This window comes from Leucoraja erinacea, chromosome 8, assembly GCF_028641065.1.
Source record: "Leucoraja erinacea ecotype New England chromosome 8, Leri_hhj_1, whole genome shotgun sequence".
Lineage (NCBI taxonomy): Eukaryota > Metazoa > Chordata > Chondrichthyes > Rajiformes > Rajidae > Leucoraja > Leucoraja erinaceus.
In genome coordinates, this window is record NC_073384.1 from 16,806,573 (window position 1) to 16,825,374 (window position 18,802).

The 18,802-nt window shown below is 47.3% G+C and overlaps 1 protein-coding gene across 2 annotated transcripts in view; it reads left to right on the top strand.

The window, feature by feature from the left end:
• Nucleotides 1-7,954: 7,954 nt before the first annotated feature.
• The window catches only part of LOC129699363 (uncharacterized), a 25,288-nt gene continuing 14,440 nt past the window's right edge, over nt 7,955-18,802 (top strand). The window contains exons 1-4 of one of the 2 annotated variants that reach the window (XM_055639071.1): nt 7,955-8,162; nt 9,796-9,956; nt 14,237-14,306; nt 15,678-15,732. In XM_055639071.1, coding sequence (XP_055495046.1) covers nt 9,817-9,956; nt 14,237-14,306; nt 15,678-15,732 — 265 coding nt within the window. In that variant the 5' untranslated portion in view covers nt 7,955-8,162; nt 9,796-9,816. Of the gene's footprint in view, nt 8,163-9,405; nt 9,957-14,236; nt 14,307-15,677; nt 15,733-18,802 lie in introns of those variants that run through there. The other variant, XM_055639073.1, reaches the window with a different exon arrangement.

The following is an 18,802-nucleotide window of genomic DNA, read 5'->3' on the forward strand; positions in this document are numbered from 1 at the left end:
ACACATTCCAAAGATGTATAGATTTGTAGGTTAATTTGCTTTGGTAAAACAACAACTGTATATTGTCTGGATAGTGCATGTGTACGGGAATCGCTGGTCAACGCGGACTTGGTGGACCAGAGGGCCTGATTCCGAGCTGTATCTCTAAAGTCTGAGGTGTTGCGCTTTGGGGGAACAAATGTAATGAGAAAATATACAGTTAATGCCAAGAAACCCAATATCATTGATGCACAGAGGGGTCTTGGTCCCTGAAAGTGGCAACACATAGATATAGTGGTAGATGCAGTGCTAAAGAAGGCGTAGGGTTTAGAAACTAAGGACTGGACAAGCTAGATGCAGGAAGAATGTTCTCAATGTTGGGCGAGTCCAGAACCAGGAGCCACAGTCTTAGAATAAAGGGGAGGCCATTTAAGACTGAGGTAAGAAAAAATGTTTTCACCCAGAGAGTTGTGAATTTGTGGAATTCCCTGCCACAGAGGGCAGTGGTGGCCAAATCACTGGATGGATTTAAGAAAAAGTTAGATCGAGCTCTAGGGGCTAGTGGAATCAAGGGATATGGGGAGAAGGCAGGCACGGGTTATTGATTGGGGACGATCAGCCATGATCACAATGAATGGTGGTGCTGGCTCGAAGGGCCGAATGGCTTCCTCCTGCACATATTTTCTATGTTTCTATGTAACTGCAGATGGTGGTTATAATAAAAAGGGACACTATGTACTGGAGTTACTCAGCAGGTCAGGCAGCATTTCTGAGATGTTTGTGGAGGCTTTGTAAAGGGTGCAGAAGAGGTTTACCAAAATGCTGCCTACATAGATTAGAGGGTATTAACTATCAGGAAAGTTTGGACAAACTTGGATTGTTTCTCTGGAACATCAGAGGTTGAGGGGAGACCTGATAGAAGTATACAAGATTATGAGAGATGGACAGTCAGAACCATTTCCCAGGGTGAAAATGGCAAAGACTATGGGCATAGATTTAAAGTCACAGAGGGAACATTTAAAAGAGATGTGCGGGGACGTTTTGGACAAGAGAGTGGCGGGGGCCTGGAATGTGCTCTCCAGTAGTGATGGTGCAAGTACATATTATACTGGTATTAAAGAGGCTTTTAGAATGGCATGTTGATATGCAGGGGATATGAATCATGTGCAGACAGAGGAGATTAGTTTAATTTGGCATCATGTTTGATGCAGACAAGGTGGGGCGAAAGGCCTGTTCCTTTGCTGTACTGCCTATGTTCTATCTACTTAACTCCAGGGAACAGTCCACACAATCCTGTTCACTGACATTGCTACAGTTGTCCACCGTAGCCATTGAGTCTCCTCACAAATGATATGGTCTCCTGCATTATAAACAAGCTGCACACACACACACACACATACACACACAGACACAAACACACACACACACACATACGCACACACACGGAAGCTGTGCACACACACACATCACACGCACACACACACACACACAGATACACACAGACACACACACATACGCACACAGACACAAACACATACGCACACACACGCATATACATACACACACACTCACACACATCACACGCACGCACACAGTATTCAACCAACCCCTCCATTTAATTCCAATTCTGCTTGTTCTTTCATATCTCCCATTAGGTTTGTTTACTTTAGTTTGGAGATACAGCCTGGAGTCTGCGCCGACCAGCGATTCCCGTACACTAACACTATCCTACACACACAAAATTTACTGTTTTACCAAACCCAATTAACCTACAAACTGTAAATTTTGGGAGTGCGGGCGGAAACCAGAGCACCCAGAGAAAACCCGCGCAGTCACGGGGATAGTTGACGGAGTCAGAACCATTCTGTGATTCATCATGAATTCACCAAATACACGAGGATAATTCAGATGGATTATTAGCCAGGATGAATGGGAATTTTCTGTGTGTAGGACAGGATCTACAACCCACAGGAGGTGACCAAGTCACCAGCAGGAGGTGGACAGTTCACAAGTTATAGAATGAGAATTAGGCCATTCGACCCATCGAGTCTACTCCGCCGTTCAACCACGGCTGATCTCTGCCTCCTAATCACATTTTCCTGCAATCTCCCTATTACCCTCGACACGCGTTCTAATCACGAATTTGTCTATTTCTGCCTTAAAAATATCCACTGACCTGGCACCCTGGAGGCACCCATGGTCAGCCATGACGGAAGGAGGCCTAAGATTCCTAAGTAGAAGGCCTCCACAGCCCTCTGTGGCAACGAGTCCCACAGATTAACTACCCTCTGACTAACGAAGTTCCTCCTCACCTCCTCACCTCCTTTGTCAAAGAGCGCCCCCTTTAATTCTGACGCTTTGACCTCTGGTCCTAGAGTCTCCCACCAGCAGAAACATCCTTTCCACATCCACTCTATGCCTTTCAGTATACGGTTGTCATGGGCGGTAACAATGGAGCGAGAGCAGGAGGGGGATCAGACCAGGCGTACGGTGCCCGGCTGCCCTGTTAATGGCACTACCCTGTATCGGATTCCTAGCTCTGTTACAGGAAGAGATGCAAGGATGTGCTCAAAGCCTCCTTGAAGAAACGCCACCTCCCCATTGCCTGTTGGCAATCTCTGGCCCTTTGCTGTTCGAGGTGGAGAAGGAGAATTCTGAGTCCGTGAGCCCAGAGCCATGCAGGCTCAGTGTAAGAGGTGCAAGGAGTGCACCAACGAATAGTAAAGGGCCTGGATGGAGTGAGTGTGGAGAGGATGTTTCCACTAGTGGGAGAATCTAGGACCAAAGGCCATCATCTCAGAATAAAAGGATGTACCTTTGGAAAGATGAGGAGGAATTTATTTGGTCAGAGGTGGTGAATCTGTGGAATTCATTGACGCAGATGGCTGTGGAGGCCAATTCAATGGATATTTTTCAGGCAGAGATTGCCAGATTCTTGATTGGTAAGGATGTCCAGGGTTGTGGGGAGAAGGCAGGAGAATAATATTGAGAGAGTAAGAAAGATCAGCCATGCTTAAATGGCGGAGTAGACTTGATGGGCCGAATGGCCTAATTCTGCTCCTAGAACTGATGAACCATAATCTCCATGACAGAGAGGGAGGGGGGGGGGGGGGGGTCACAGGTCCCACACAGGCCTCATCAGTCAGCTCAGGACCAACGGGACTGGATTGGAAGCCAAAAGGCTTCCATCCTGAGGGACCACTAAGTAGGAATGAATAGCAGGGATCTTCAGCAGCCTCCATTATCTCCTGCTCTCTACAATGGCAGTCCCTCCAGATCAAGCATAACCCTTCCACAGCAGTGGAACATGCCACTGGGCGAAGGAATGTCAGGAGGAGGGGAATATCTAAAAGCTGGAGGATGGAAAATGCTGGAAACACTCAGCAGGTCATGCAGCATCTGTGGAGAAAGAAAAAAAAAGTTAACTTTTCAAGTCCAAGACATTTCATCAAAAATTGAAATCGCGAACGCAACTGTCGAGTCAAGAGTATTTTATTGCCATATGTCCCATCCCACCTGCTAGCATTTGGTCCATATCCCTCCAAACCTGTCCTATCAATGTACCTGCCTAACTGCTTCTTAAATATTGGTATTGTCCCTGCCTCAGCTACCTCCACTGGCAGCTTGTTCAATACACCCACCACCCTTTGTGTGAAAAAGTTACCCCTCCGATTCCTATTAAATCTTTTCCACTTCACCTTAAACCTATGTCCTCTGGTCCTCGATTCACCTTCTCTAGGCAAGAGACTACCCGATCTATTCCTCTCATGATTTTGCAGGAAGATTGTTCCCGATGTTGGGGAAGTCCAGGACAAGGGGTCACAGCTTAAGGATAAGGGGGAAATCCTTTAAAACCGAGATGAGAAGAACTTTTTTCACACAGAGAGTGGTGAATCTCTGGAACTCTCTGCCACAGAGGGTAGTCGAGGCCAGTTCATTGGCTATATTTAAGAGGGAGTTATATGTGGTCCTTGTGGCTAAGGGGATCAGGGGGTATGGAGAGAAGGCAGGTACGGGATACTGAGTTGGATGATCAGCCATGATCATATTGAATGGCGGTGCAGGCTCGAAGGGCCGAATGGCCTACTCCTGCACCTAATTTCTATGTTTCTATGTTTCTACACGTCTATAAGATCACCCCTCATCCTCCTGTGCTCCAAGGAATAGAGCCAATCTACACAACCTCCGCCTATACCTTAGACCTTCTAGTCCTGGCAACATGCCTGTAAAATCTTCTCTGTACCCTTTCCAGCTTGACAACATGTTTTCTATAACACGGTGCACAGAACTGAACACAATGCTCTAAATGTGGCCTCCCCAACGTCTTGTACATATGACCTCCCAACTATGTTCAATACTCTGGCTGATGAAGGCCAATGTGCCAAAAGCTTTTTTTATCCATCCGATCTACCTGTGACTCCACCTTCAGGGAGCCATACACCTGCGCTCCTAATTTCCTCTGCTCTACAACACTACCCAGAGCCCTACCATTCACTGTGTAGGTCATGCCCATGTTAGACTTCCCAACATGCAATACCTCACATTTTCTGCATTAAATTCCATCAACCATTCCTCAGCCCACCTGGCCAATCCATCCAGATCCTGCTGCAATTTTTCACAACCATCTCCACTATCTGCAAAACCACCCACTTTGGTATCATCTGCAAACTTGCTAATATATATATATTAGGTGAGAAGAACTTTTTTCACACAGAGAGTGGTGAATCTCTGGAACTCTCTGCCACAGAGGGTAGTCGAGGCCAGTTCATTGGCTATATTTAAGAGGGAGTTAGATGTGGCCCTTGTGGCTAAGGGGATCAGGGGGTATGGAGAGAAGGCAGGTACGGGATACTGAGTTGGATGATCAGCCATGATCATATTGAATGGCGGTGCAGGCTCGAAGGGCTGAATGGCCTACTCCTGCACCTAATTTCTATGTTTCTATGTTTCTACACGTTTATAAGATCACCCCTATTTTATATATATATATATATAGAAACAATTGTTCTTGTGGTTTATTTTATATATATATATATATATATATATATATTAGCAAGTTTGCAGATGATACCAAAGTGGGTGGTTTATATTATATACATACAGTGGCTTGCAAAAGTTTTCATACCCTTTGAACTTTTCCACATTTTGTCACGTTATCTGGTAGTCCACATCTGGGAGTCCACATCTCTGAGGATATGACATGGGCATCACACGCCTCAGCACTCGTGAGTAAGGCAAGGCAGCGCCTTTACCACCTCAGGCAATTGAGGAAATTCAGAGTGTCTCCGAGGATCCTCCAGTGCTTCTACGCAGCGGCGGTGGAAAGCATCTTGTCCGGGAACATAACCACCTGGTTTGGGAATTGCTCTGCCAAGGACAAGAAGGCTCTGCAGAGAGTAGTGCGTTCGGACAAACGCACTATGGGAACTTCACTCACCCCCTTGCAGGAACTATACAACAGGAGGTGCAACTCCAGAGCAAATGAAATCATGGGAGACCCCTTCCACCCCTGCAACGGACTGCTCCAGCTGCTACGGTCAGGCAAACGCCTCCGTTGCCATGCTAAGGGGATCAGGGGGTGAGAACGGAGAGGTTGAGAAGGAGTTTCTTCCCAGAGGCAATTCGGACTGTAAACGCCTATCTCACCAGGGACTAACTCTACAGAACGTTTTTCCTTCCATTATTTATTATGTAAAAGAATATGTGTGTTATGATTGTGTTTATAATTTGTTTGGTTGTTTTGTTGTTTGTCTTTTGCACAAAAGTCCGCGAGCATTGCCACTTTCATTTCACTGCACATCTCGTATGTGTATGTGACAAATAAACTTGACTTGACTTGACTTGACTTGACAAACGTAAATGTATTTTATTGGGATTTTATGTGATCGACCAACACCAACCAAAGTGGTGCATAATTGTGAAGTGGAAGGAAAATGATACATGGTTTTCAAATTTTTATACAAATAAAAAACTGAAAAGTATGACGTGCAAAATTATTCAGCCCCCCTGAGTCAATACTTTGTAGAACCACCTTTCGCTGCAATTACAGCTGCAAGTCTTTTGGGGTATATCTCTACCAGCTTTGCACATCTAGAGACTGAAATTTCTGCCCATTCTTCTTTGCAAAATAGCTCAAGCTCAGTCAGATTGGATGGAAAGCGTCTGTGAACAGCAATTTTCAAGTCTTTGCCAGAGATTCTCAATTGGATTTAGGTCTGGACTTTGACTGGGCCATTCTAAAACATGCATATGCTTTGATCTAAACCAATCCATTGAAGCTCTGGCTGTATGTTTAGGGTCGTTGTCCTGCTGGAAGGTGAACCTCCGCCCCAGTCTCAAGTCTTTTGCAGACTCTAACAGGTTTTCTTCCAAGATTGCCCTGTATTTGGCTCCATCCATCTTCCCATCAACTCTGACCAGCTTCCCTGTCCCTGCTGAAGAAAAGCATCCCCACAGCATGATGCTGCCACCACCATGTTTCACAGTGGGGATGGTGTGTTCAGGGTGATGTGCAGTGTTAGTTTTCCGCCACACATAGCGTTTTGCATTTAGGCCAAAAACTTCAATTTTGGTCTCATCTGACCAGAGCACCTTCCTGCACATGTTTGCTGTGTCCCCCACATGGCTTGTGGCAAACTGCAAACGGGACTTCTTATGGCTTTTTTTCAACAATGGCTTTCCTCTTGCCACTCTTCCATAAAGGCCCGATTTATGGAGTGCACGACTAATAGTTATCTTGTGGACAGATTCTCCCACCTGAGCTGTGGACCTCTGCAGCTCCTCCAGAGTTACCATGGGCTTCTTGGCTGCTTCTCTGATCAATGCTCTCCTTGCCCGGCCTGTCAGTTTAGGTGGACGGCCATGTCTTGGTAGGTTTGTAGTTGTGCCATACTCTTTCCATTTTCGGATGATGGATTGAACAGTGCTCCGGGAGATGTTCAAAGCTTGGGATATTTTTTTATAACCTAACCCTGCTTTAAACTTCTCCACAACTTTATCCCTGACCTGTCTGGTGTGTTCATTGGGCTTCATGATGCTGTTTGTTCACTAACGTTCTCTAACAAACCTCTGAGGCCTTCACAGAACAGCTGTATTTATACTGCGATTAGATTACACACAAGTGGACTCTATTTACTAATTAGGTGACTTATGAAAGTAATTGGTTGCACTGGATTTTATTTAGGGGTATCAGAGTAAAGGGGGCTGAATACTTTTGCACGCCACACTTTTCAGTTTTTTATTTGTAAAAAAAATTTGAAAACCATGTATCATTTTCCTTCCACTTCGCAATTATGCACCACTTTGTTTTGGTCTATCACATAAAATCCCAATAAAATACATTTCCGTTTGTGGTTGTAACGTGACAAAATGTGGAAAAGTTCAAGGGGTATGAATACTTTTGCAAGCCACTGTATATGCATGCATGCACATGCAAACATATATGTATATAATATAAACACTGAACTTATTTTCTTGTCTTTTAGTGTATAAATAGTGTGTGTGTGTGTGTGTGTGTATATATATGTATATGTATCTATAAATATTATATACTAAAATACATACCCGAAAAAAAATAATAATGTAAAAAGACAAAACTAATGTCCTGGCTGTAGTTCAGAGCTTATTTGGAGGTTGTAGTGTTTCATAGCCTGACGGCTGTAGGGAAGATGCGTCTTTGAAGACACTGCCTGACATGTTGAGTGTCTCCAGCATTTCCTGCTTCCATCAGGGCAAGGACGGGATGCGACTGATACCAGAGGAGCGTGGCTCTGAAGGAGTTAAAGCTGTCAGAGAGATGAGCCGTGGTGTGTCAGGGTCAGAATGTGCTGTGTGGGTGGCAGAGTCCTTTTCTACGAAGTTCATTCCACCCTGCCTCTTGTGCCAAGCTGGCTGATTACTCGGGCTGGTTAATCTTTACACTTGGAGGAAAAGGGAGAGAGAGAGAGAGAGAGAGAGAGAGAGAGGAGTGAGGAAGTATTAAAAAAAAGTCGACTGGTTTGCTGTTCAAAGGTCGATGCGGTGAAGTTGAGGCAGTGTTGTGCACAGCGGGAGATAGACATTGGCCCCCTTGTTACAGGATGTGGTGGCGGTACCTTCACCCATGCTCTTCCTTGTCTCAGTCAGCTACCTGCCCCTAAGGATTGAGCTTGGATAAGGCCATCAGCAAACACCAACGGACATCTGTGAGTAAACGACGTGGGGTGCGGGAGGGCGGCGCTGTGGACAGGGTGGTTGCAAGGGACTGTAGAGGAAGGGGAGCAAGATGCGGGGCCGGGGGACTGGAACCGGGTGTTGGAACGAATCCAGACTTGTGTCGGGGAGGAGGGGGCAGGTTGGAACTTTGCTGCTTTGTCCAGACAGCTTGCATCTGTCCAGAGAAACATCAGCGAGGGTGAATCAGCAAAGTAATCAGCACCCAGAGAGCATGGCTGTGTCAAGCTGAGGCACTGGAGCCGTTATCTGCAAGGTTACCAGAGAGGGACTGGTGTTGTTGAGGGTCAGGGGTAGCGGAGAGCTGCAGAAGTGTCCTTACTCCCCTCCCTCTTCCCCCACCCCACGCCCAGGATGGGAAACTCAATTTGTAGTTCCTGTATGGCACAAGGCCGTTCAGCCCAACGTCCCTGTGCTGGCTCGCGGGGCAATCATATGACCAGCTTAAATTTCCTTGTAAACTATTCTCCTGCATCCCCGTCTTCTCCGCCACATTCTACCACAAGTGCACGTGAAGGACAGTTCACAATTGATCCTCCGACCCTGCCTCTCTTTGGGATGTGGGAAGAAGCCGGAGCATCCGGGCAAAACACACGCAATCACAGAGAGGACGTGCACACTGCACACTCAGGCAACACCACGGCATTTCGTTTGGACCTCCAGGCAGCACCACTCTTGACTCTTGACCAGAGGTCGGGATTGAACCTCGGGATGGAGTTGCATATGGGATAGTCAGAACCCTTTTCCCAGGGTGGAAACGTCAAAGTCTAGAGGACACAGTATTAAGAGGCGGCAAAAATTAAAGGAGATGTACGGGAGAAATGTTTTTACAGAGAGGGGTGGCTGCCTGGAATGTACCGCCAGGGGTGGTGATGGAGGCAGATACGGAAATGGCTTTTAAAAGGCTTTTGGGGAGGTATATGGGTGTGCAGGGAATGGAGGGCTTTGGATGATGTGCAGGCAGAGGAGATTAGTTTAACGGCATCCTTCCTCTGGGAGAGATGTGGGTGAAGCCACCACCAGACCGCACCCCTCCCCTCCTTCTCCAGACATCAACAACCCCCACCAGCCATTCCCATAGTTTAAAACAGGCTGTGGATTACACCCAATTCCAGAGCTAGAACAGTTTCTTCTGGGGGTGAATAGAAACATAGAAACATAGAAAATAGGAGTAGGCCATTCGGCCCTTCGAGCCTGCACTGCCATTCAATATGATCATGGCTGATCATCCAACTCAGTATCCTGTACCTACTTTCTCTCCATACCCCCTGATCCCTTTAGCCACAAGGGCCACATCTAACTCCCTCTTAAATATAGCCAATGAACTGGCCTCAACTACATTTTGTGGCAGAGAATTCCACAGATTCACCACTCTCTGTGTAAAAAAATGTTTTTCTCATCTCAGTCCTAAAATATTTCCCCTTTATCCTTAATCTGTGACCCCTTGTTCTGGACTTCCCCAACATCGGGAACAATCTTCCTGCATCTAGCCTGTCCAACCCCTTAAGCCCTTAACCCCAACTCCTTGAGCAGGCCTGTATCCTGAACTTATTATTCACCATACAGTCCCAGGATAGTCAGCTTTCATTTGGTCTTGTGTTTCAGATGCGTTAAGGCCTTCTCCTCATGGCTCCGCCGGTGGTCTTGGGGGGTGCAGAGAGCTGGTCGATGGGCACCGCGCCCTACGCCGTGAACCTGGACCTGTTCTACGCCATGAGCTTCCTGCTTCTCGTCCTCCTGCTGATCTCCTGCGGTACCTGCATGAGGTAATGAGATACACCTCTTGGGGCTGAAAGAATCGGGGGATATAGGGAGAAAGCTGGGACGGGGTATTGATTTTGGATGAGCAGCCATGATCATATTGAATGGCTCGAAGGGCTGAATGGGCTACTCCTGCACCTATTTTCTATGTGTCTATGTAAGTCACGGAACCGCTGACGAAGCAGAGCCAATGTCTAAGGGAAACACTCAGACTGATTCCCAATCCCGTGATCCCACCCTCAGTCACATCTCCCCCTCCCCACCCCTCCCTGCTTTCCGCAGACACCGCTCCATCTCTGGGTCCCTGGTTCACACATCCCTCCCCACTAAATCCTTCCCTACCTTCGTCACTTTCCCCTGCAACCACAGGAGGTGCAACACCCATCCCTATACCTCCTTCCTCACCTCCATTCATGGACACCTCCAGGTGAGGCAGAGGTTCACGGGCACCTCACCCATCTATTGTTCTTCATGTGACCTCCTCTATATCTATAAGACCTAGTGTAGACTAGACGACACAATCAGTCTGCTTTCAATCATCTGCAAGCGAGTGCAAGTTGTCACCAACAGTGCTATCAAGTGACATTATTTGAACAAGTGTGGCATCAATGGTGTGTTTGTTGTTACATGAGGGATATGGGCCCAACACCGGCTGTGGGACTACTGTGAATGGGACATGATGGTCAGAGTGGGCACGTTGGGCCGAAGGGCCTGTTTCCAAGCTGTATGACTATTTGCAAAGTGCTAACACGGTGAAATACTTTTCCTTACAATCAGTCCTGTAGAGTATTGCCATATATTGCCGATAACCGATTAGCAAGTGTACACAAATAGTCTACTGAGCCCGCATGCAAGAGGCGCCATGTTTTGGAGCCAATTTCTAAAGTCCACGCTCTAGTTCTTATGAGCGGTGCCTGTTCCAGGCAAGTCCCAGGCTGTTGCAGGCCTCCAGACATCTCCATCCTTGGCCACCTTCTCGCCCGTCCACCTTTGTTTCCCAAGGGTACGTCCCGCAGCCAACCACGGTTCCCTCCATCAAGGATTCATGGTATAACCCAGGTCAATGGGCATCAAAGAGAAAACACTCCAGCAGTTGGAGGCATTCCTCCCACAATGGAAGATGATTGTGGTAGTTGAAGGTCAATCATCCCAGGCCCAGGACGTCACTGCAGGAGTTCCACAGGGCAGTACCCTGAGCCCAACACATCTTCACATGCTGCATCGATCACCGTCCTTCCATTTGAAGGTCAGAACTGGGGATGTTCACTGATGATCACACTATGTTCAATTCCATTCACAACTCCTCAGTGGACAGCAAGACTGGAGAGGGAGAAAATTGAACAGCTGCCCTTGGTATGATGTTGCCGTTAGGTTGTTGATAGTGAGACGGGTAGAGTTCAATTACAGAATGATATTGATCAGCAGATAAATTAGGCAGATCAATGGAACTTAATCCCAATAAGTTCAAGGTGATACATTTTGGGAGATTCAATAAGGGTAGGACATTCACTGTTAATAACCAAGGAATGAATACTGAGGAACGGAGGGACCTTGGTGTACAATTGCAAAGTTTACTTTGGAGATACAAAGCCGAAACAGGCTGCATCAGCTCACCCCATACACTAATACCATCCTACACACGGCACGGTGGCGCAGCAGTAGAGTTGTTGCCTTACAGCGCCAAAGACCCGGGTTCAATCCTGATTATGTGTGCTTGTCTGTATGGAGTTTGTACGTTCTCTCCGTGACCTACAGTAGTTTTGTCATCATTAGAAATATTTTAGGTGAAGGTACATATATATTTGACCGATTGAGGACTTGAGGATTATAGGGTACCGACACAGGAGAGGAGCTGATTCTGTTATTGATCAGCCTTAATACTGAAAGGTGGGACAGGCTTGAGGGGTTGAATGACCTACACCTGCTCCTCTTTTCTTATGTTCCTGTGGGTCTTTTTGAATAGTCGGAAAATGTTTCCCTTAACAAAGATGCCTAAAACCAGAGGGCACTGAATTAAGGTGAAGAATAAAGGGGACCAGAGGAGAATTCCTTCCACTGAGAAGGTGGCTGGAATCTGGAACACAGAGCTTGACTGGATGGTGGAGGTCCGAAGCAGTCTTGCCAGGTGTGCAGAGGTTCATCTGCACCCAAGCAGTCTTTCCAGGTGCGGCAGAGGTTCACCTGCACCTCCTCAAACCTCATCTATTGCATCCGCTGCTCTAGATGCCAGCTGCTCTACATCGGTGAGAGCAATAACCAACCTGAACTCCCGGTGGCTCAGCACTTCAACTCCCCCTCCCATTCCAAATCCGACCTTTCTGTCCTGGGCCTCCTCCATGGCCAGAGTGAGTCCCACCGCAAATTGGAGGAGCAGCACCTCATATTTTGCTTGGGTAGTTTACACCCCAGCGGCATGAACATTGGCTTCTCCAATTTCAGGTAGTCCTCGCTTTCTCCCTCTTTCCCCTCCCCTTCCCAGCACTCCCACAGCCCACTGTCTCCGCCTCTTCCTTTTTTCTTCCCCCCACCCCCCACCCCACATCAGTCTGAAGAAGGGTCTCGACCCGAAACGTCACCTATTCCTTCACTCCATAGATGCTGCCTCACCCACTGAATTTCTCCGGTATTTTTGTCTACCTTCGATTTTGCCAGCATCTGCAGTTTTTGTTAAATAAATCTATGGCCTGTCATTTTGCAAATCCCTCCTCAACAGCACCATGGGAGCACCTTCAATTCAACTGAAATCACATCGGTTCAAGGTGGTGGCTCATCTCCACTTTCTCAAGGAGCAATTGAGGAAAGGTGATGAAGGGGTGGCTTTGTAGAAAGGACACAACGTTGGAGAAAGTACAAGGCCAAGTACTCTGTACTTTACAATACAGTAAATGGTCGAGGCCTGGTGAGTGTTATAGGACAGAGAGACCAAGAGCATGCAGGTACATGGTTGCCTGAAAGTGGTAATCAGAGTGGTGAAGAAGGTGTTTAGCGTGCTTGCCTTCATCGATCGGGGTATTGAGTACTGGAGTTGTAACTATTGTAGAGTTGTACAAGACGTTGGTAAGGTATTATTTAGAGTTCCGTGTGTTGCTGTGGCCACCCAGCTATAGGAATGATATCATTAAACTGGAAAAAGTGCGGAAAAATATTTACAAGGATGTTACCGGGACTGGAGAGTGTCAGTTATAAGAGGCAGGATATGCTGGGATTTTGTTTCCTGGAGTGTAGGAGGAAGAGGGATGAACGTATATAGGTTTATAAAATCATGCCAAAGATAGCCTAGATTCCCCCCCCCCCCCCCCCCCCCCCCCCCCCCCCCCCCCCCCAAGTATAGGGGAGTCTACAACTAGAGGGCAAGGGTTTAAGGTAAGAGGAAAGATTTAAAAGGGGCATGAGGGGCAACCTTTTTCCACACAGAGTGGTGGGTAGACAATAGACAATAGGTTCAGGAGTAGGCCATTCAGCCCTTCGAGCCTGCACGCCATTCAATGTGATCATGGCTGATCATTCACAATCAGTGGATGATCAGTATATGGAACGAACAGCCAGAAGGAGTGGTAGAGGCAGGTATAGCTATAATATTTAAAAGATGTTGGATAACTATACAGATAGGAAAGATTTGGAGGGATGGGGTCCAAATGCAGGCATGAGGGACTAGCTCAATTTGATCGGTATGGAAGAGTTGGGCTGAAGGGTCTGTTTCCATGCTATATAACTATATGGCTAAATGGTATGAGTTGCTTGAGAGCAATTATACACAAATCTGAGTGAAGGATCTTGTTTTAGTTGAGTTTTAGAGATATGGCGCGTAAACAGGCCCTTTGGCCCACGAGTCCGCGCCGACCAGCGATCACCCCGTACACTAGCTCTATCCTCCACACTAGGGACAATTTACAATTTTACCGAAGCCAATTAACCTACAAACCTGTACATCTTTGTAGTGTGGGTGGAAACCAGAAATCCCGGAGAAAACCCACACAGGTCACGGGGAGAACATACAAACTCCGTACGGACAGCACCCGTAGTCAGAATCAAATCCTGGTCTCTGGCACTGTAAGGCAGCAACTCCACTACTGCTCCACCGTGCTGCCTCTAGTTTTGGTCAAGATGAGGTCTGCCTGGTTGGAACTCCAACAGGGAATGATGCTGGTACCCACCGGAGCGTGATCATGAACCCTGCTGGATTGTCGCCTGGTCCTCCAGGGTGGGGTGTTGAGGAGAGTGTGACTGCTCGCCACACCTGGAGAGATGCGAGCTCTCTAACATCTGCTGCCTCCCCTTCCTGCAGGAAGTCAGCTGGGTTCTCGACTTACGGTAGCTACACGGAAGACAAAGACAACTCTCAGCTTCTCCGGGTGGTAAGTGCAGAGAGAACGGATTCTCAGGTACTGAAGGGGGAGGGGAGAGGGATGTGCCTGTGCTTCCTCAGTCTCTCGCTCTGTTGCCACATCTTTGGGTCAGACATTGGTATTGGTTTCTTATTGTTAAGTGTACCAAGATACAGTGAAACAATTTGTTTGCATGCCATCCAGCCAAATCATATCATAGACACAAAATGCTGGAGCAACTCAGCGAGATCTATGAAGAGAAGGAATGGGTGACGTTTCGGGTCAACACCCTTCTTCGGACTGTCTAAAGAAGGGTCACGATCCAAAATGTGACCCATTCCTTTTCTCCAATGATGTTGCCTGACCCGCTGAGTTACTACAGCATTTTGCATCAATCTTCGGTATAATCCAGCACGTGCAGTTCCATCCTGCACAGTGCAATCAAAGTGTCACGTAAATTCAACAAGTAGTGGGATGAGAAAAATACCAGAGCGCACAATGTGATGTTACAGCGTTATAATGTTACAGTTACAGAGAAAGTGCAAATAAACAAAGGAGTGCAAGGGCTGCAGTGAGGTAAGTTTGGAAATTAGGACGATACATCCTGCTAACGGGAGGGCCATTCAGATAACAGTTGAGAAGAAGCTGTTTTGGAATATGGTGGTGCGTGCTTTCAACGTTTTGTATCTTCTGCCCGATAGGAGACGGGAGAAGAAGGAATGACTGGGTGCAAATGGTAGTGGACTATGTTGCCTGCTTTCCTGAGGCACCATGGTGTAGATGGCATCGATGGTGTGGGGAAGCTGTATCCATCTGGTGAACTGAACCTAGAGAACATTGGTTCAAGGTGAAGGGGAAAAAATGTAATAGGAATCCGAAGGGTAACTTTTTCACACAAAGGGTGGTTTGTTATGCAACAAGCTGCCAGAGGAGGTAATTGAGGCTGGGACTATCCCAACATTTAAGAAAGTTAGACAGGTAAATGGATAGGACAAGTTTGGAGGGATACGGACCAAGCGCAGGCAGGTTGGGACTAGTGTAGCTGGGACATGTTGGTCGGTGTGGGCAAGTTGAGCAGAAGAGCTTGTTTCCACACTGTATCACTCTATGAATATGATTTACCAATCTCTACAATTTCATGCCGTCTTGGGAAGAGCTATTGCCAAACCAAGCAATTGGATAGGATGCTTTCTAGAGTGGCGGCATGGGACCTGAGGGACCATTTACAGAAGCAGAGGGTGTGCCTGAGGGTACAGACCCTGCACCAACCTGTGGGTGGATTCACCCATCCAGGCAAGTGGGGAGGGGTGGGTGCTTACCTTCAGTCGGGCCAGGGTGGAGTAGATATGGAGAGCTACACTTGAGTTTGAACGATAGTGAGACGTTTGTCCTCTTTTCCAGACACAGATAGATGATGCTCATCTGAAGGTCATCTGCAATCCAACGCTCAGGGAAGGTATGAGAACTTGTTGTTTATTCAGTTATGTGACTGACAGGTCCAGTATGTGACCCCTCCCCCTTGGCTCTCGAAAAGGTGGTGTTGAGCTGCGTCTTTCATCGATTGGGTTCCATGAGGTGAAGGAGCTTCTGAAGAACCAGCGGTCTATTTCCAAGGTGGGATGTGGTGCATCTTTGAAGGGGAACCAGCAGGTTTGGTTTAGTTTTGAGATACAGCACTGAAACAGGCCCGTTGGCCCACTAAGTCCTCGCCCACCAGCGATTCATGCACACTGACACTCTCCTACACACACTATAGACAATTTACAAATTTCCCAAAACAATTATCTTACAAACCTGTACGTCTTGGGAGGAAACCGGAGCACCTGGAGAAAACCCACGCACGTCACTGGGAGAACGTACAAACTCCGTACAGACAGCACCCCTAGTCAGGAATTTAACCCGGGGCTCTGGCGCTGTAAGGCAGCAACTCTACCACTGTGCCACCATGCTGCCCCAATGTATAGGAGAGTTGTCACCTCTCTTGTTCTTAGTGGCAGGGTTGGTGGGCTTGGGAGGTGCTGCTGGTGTGGCCTGGGTGAGCAACTGCAGTGCATTGTGTTGCTGGTACACTGCAGCCCCTGTGCTCCAGTGGGGGTGGGAGGGGGTGTTTAGAGTGGTGGATGGGGAGCGGATTGAATGGCTGCGTAGTCCTGGACAGTGTTGAGCTTCTTGAGAGTTGTTGGAGTTGCACTCATCCCAAGCAAATGGAGAGTGACCCATCACACGCCTGACTTTAGTTTAGTCCTCAGCCTGAGGGATCTCGACCCAAAACATCACCTATTCCTTTTCTTCTGAGATGCTGCTAGACCCGCTGAATTACTCCAGCATTTTGTACCTATCTTTAGTTTAGTTTAGGTTTTAGAGATACAGTGTGAAAACACGCCCTTTGGCCCACCAAGTCCACGCCACCCATCAACCACATGTGCACACGTCCTATCCTACACACTAAGGGCAACTTTTACAGAATTTTTACATGTGTCTTTGGGATGTGGGAGGAAACCGGGGCACCTGGAGATAAACCACGCGGTCAGAGGAAGAATGTGCAAACTCTGCACAGGCAGCACCCGAGGTTCTCGGGTCTCTGATGCTGTGAGGCAGCAGCTTCACCATTACGCCACTGTGCTGCTCCGCTTGTGCCCTGTAGATGGTGGAAAGACCTCAGGGAGTCAGAAGGCAAGTCACACAGCATAGGATCCACAGCCTCTGACCTGCTCTTGTATTTATGAGGCTGTTCCAACTGTTTCAGGTTGATGGTGACCCCTGGGAGGGGGGGGTCAGTGTTGGCAACGCCACTGAATGTCAAGGGTAGGTGGTCTGACTCTCTCCAGTCGGAGATAAAACATGGGCGTCATGTTATAGGAAATGTTGTCGAGCTGGAAAGGGTGCAGAGAGGATTTATGAGGCTGTTGCTAGGACTCCAGGGACTGGGCTACAGGAAGAGGTTGAGTAGGCTGGGACACTATTCCTTGGAGTGGTGAGGGGTGAATTATAGAGGTGAACAAAATCATGGGAAGAATAGATTGAGTAGATGGACAGAGTCTCTTGCCCAGCGTATGTGAATCGAGGACCAGAGGACATAGGTGTTAGGTGAAGGGGGAAAGATTTTATAGGAATCTGAGGGATTCTTAGAGCTGCTTGTATTGGAGCCCACCAGGGAGAAGGCAATTCTGGATTTATTGTTATGTAATGAACCAGATTTGATAAAGGACCTCGAGGTTAATGAGCCACTAGGAGGTAGTGACCATAACATGGTCAGGTTTAATCTACAATTGGAGAGGGAGAAGGGTAGATCGGAGGTGTCAGTGTTGCAGGTGAATAAAGGGGACTATGGTGCCATGAGGAAGGAGCTGGTCAAAGTTGGCTGGAAAGATACACTAGCAGGGATGACAATAGAACAAAAATGGCAGGTATTTCTAGGAATAATTCAGAAGGTGCAGGATCAGTTCATTCCTTGGAGGAAGAAAGATTCTAATGGGAGCAAGGGGCGACCATGGCTGACTAGGGAAGTCAAGGACAATATAAAAATAAAAGAGAAGATGTACAACGTAGCAAAGATGAGCGGGAAGCAAGAGGACTGGGAGGAGTGGTGAATCTCTGGAACTCCCTGCCACAGAAGGTAGTTGAGGCCAGTTCATTGGCTATATTTAAGAGGGAGTTAGATGTGGCCCTTGTGGCTAAAGGGGTCAGGGGGTATGTAGAGAGGGCAGGTACAGGATACTGAATTGGATGATCAGCCATGATCATATTGAATGGCGGTGCAGGCTCGAAGAGCTGAATGGCCTACTCCTGCACCTATTTTCTATGTAATGTTCAAAGAGCAACAGAAGATAACTAAAAAGACAATACGGGGAGAAAAGATGAGGTACGAAGGTACGCTAGCCAAGAATATAAAGGAGGATAGTAAAAGCTTCTTTAGGTATGTGAAGAGAAAAAAATTAGTTAAGGCCAAAGTTGGACCCTTGAAGACTGAAAAAGGTGATTTTATTATGGGGAACAAGGAAATGGCAGATGAGTTGAACAGGTACTTTGGATCCGTCTTCACTAAGGAGGACACAAACGATCTTCCTGATATAGTAGTGGCCTGAGGATCTGGGGTGATGGAGGAACTGAAGGAAATCCACATTAGGCAGGAAATGGTGTTGGGTAGACTGATGGGACTGAAGTTTGATGAATCCCCGGTTCCTGATGGTCTGCATCCCAGGGTACTTAAGAAAGTGGCTCTAGAAATCATGCATGCATTGGTGATAATTTTCCAATGTTCTATTGACTCAGGATCAGTTCCTGTGGATTGGAGGGTAGCTAATGTTATCCCACTTTTTAAGAAAGGCGGGAGAGAGAAAACAGGGAATTATAGACCAGTTAGCCTGACATCAGTGGTGGAGAAGATGCTGGAGTCAATTATAAAAGATGAAATAGCCACACATTTGGATAGCAGCAGCAGGATCGGTCCGAGTCTGCATGGATTTACGAAAGGGAAATCATACTTGACTAATCTTCTGGAATTTTTTGAAAAGTGTAACTAGGAA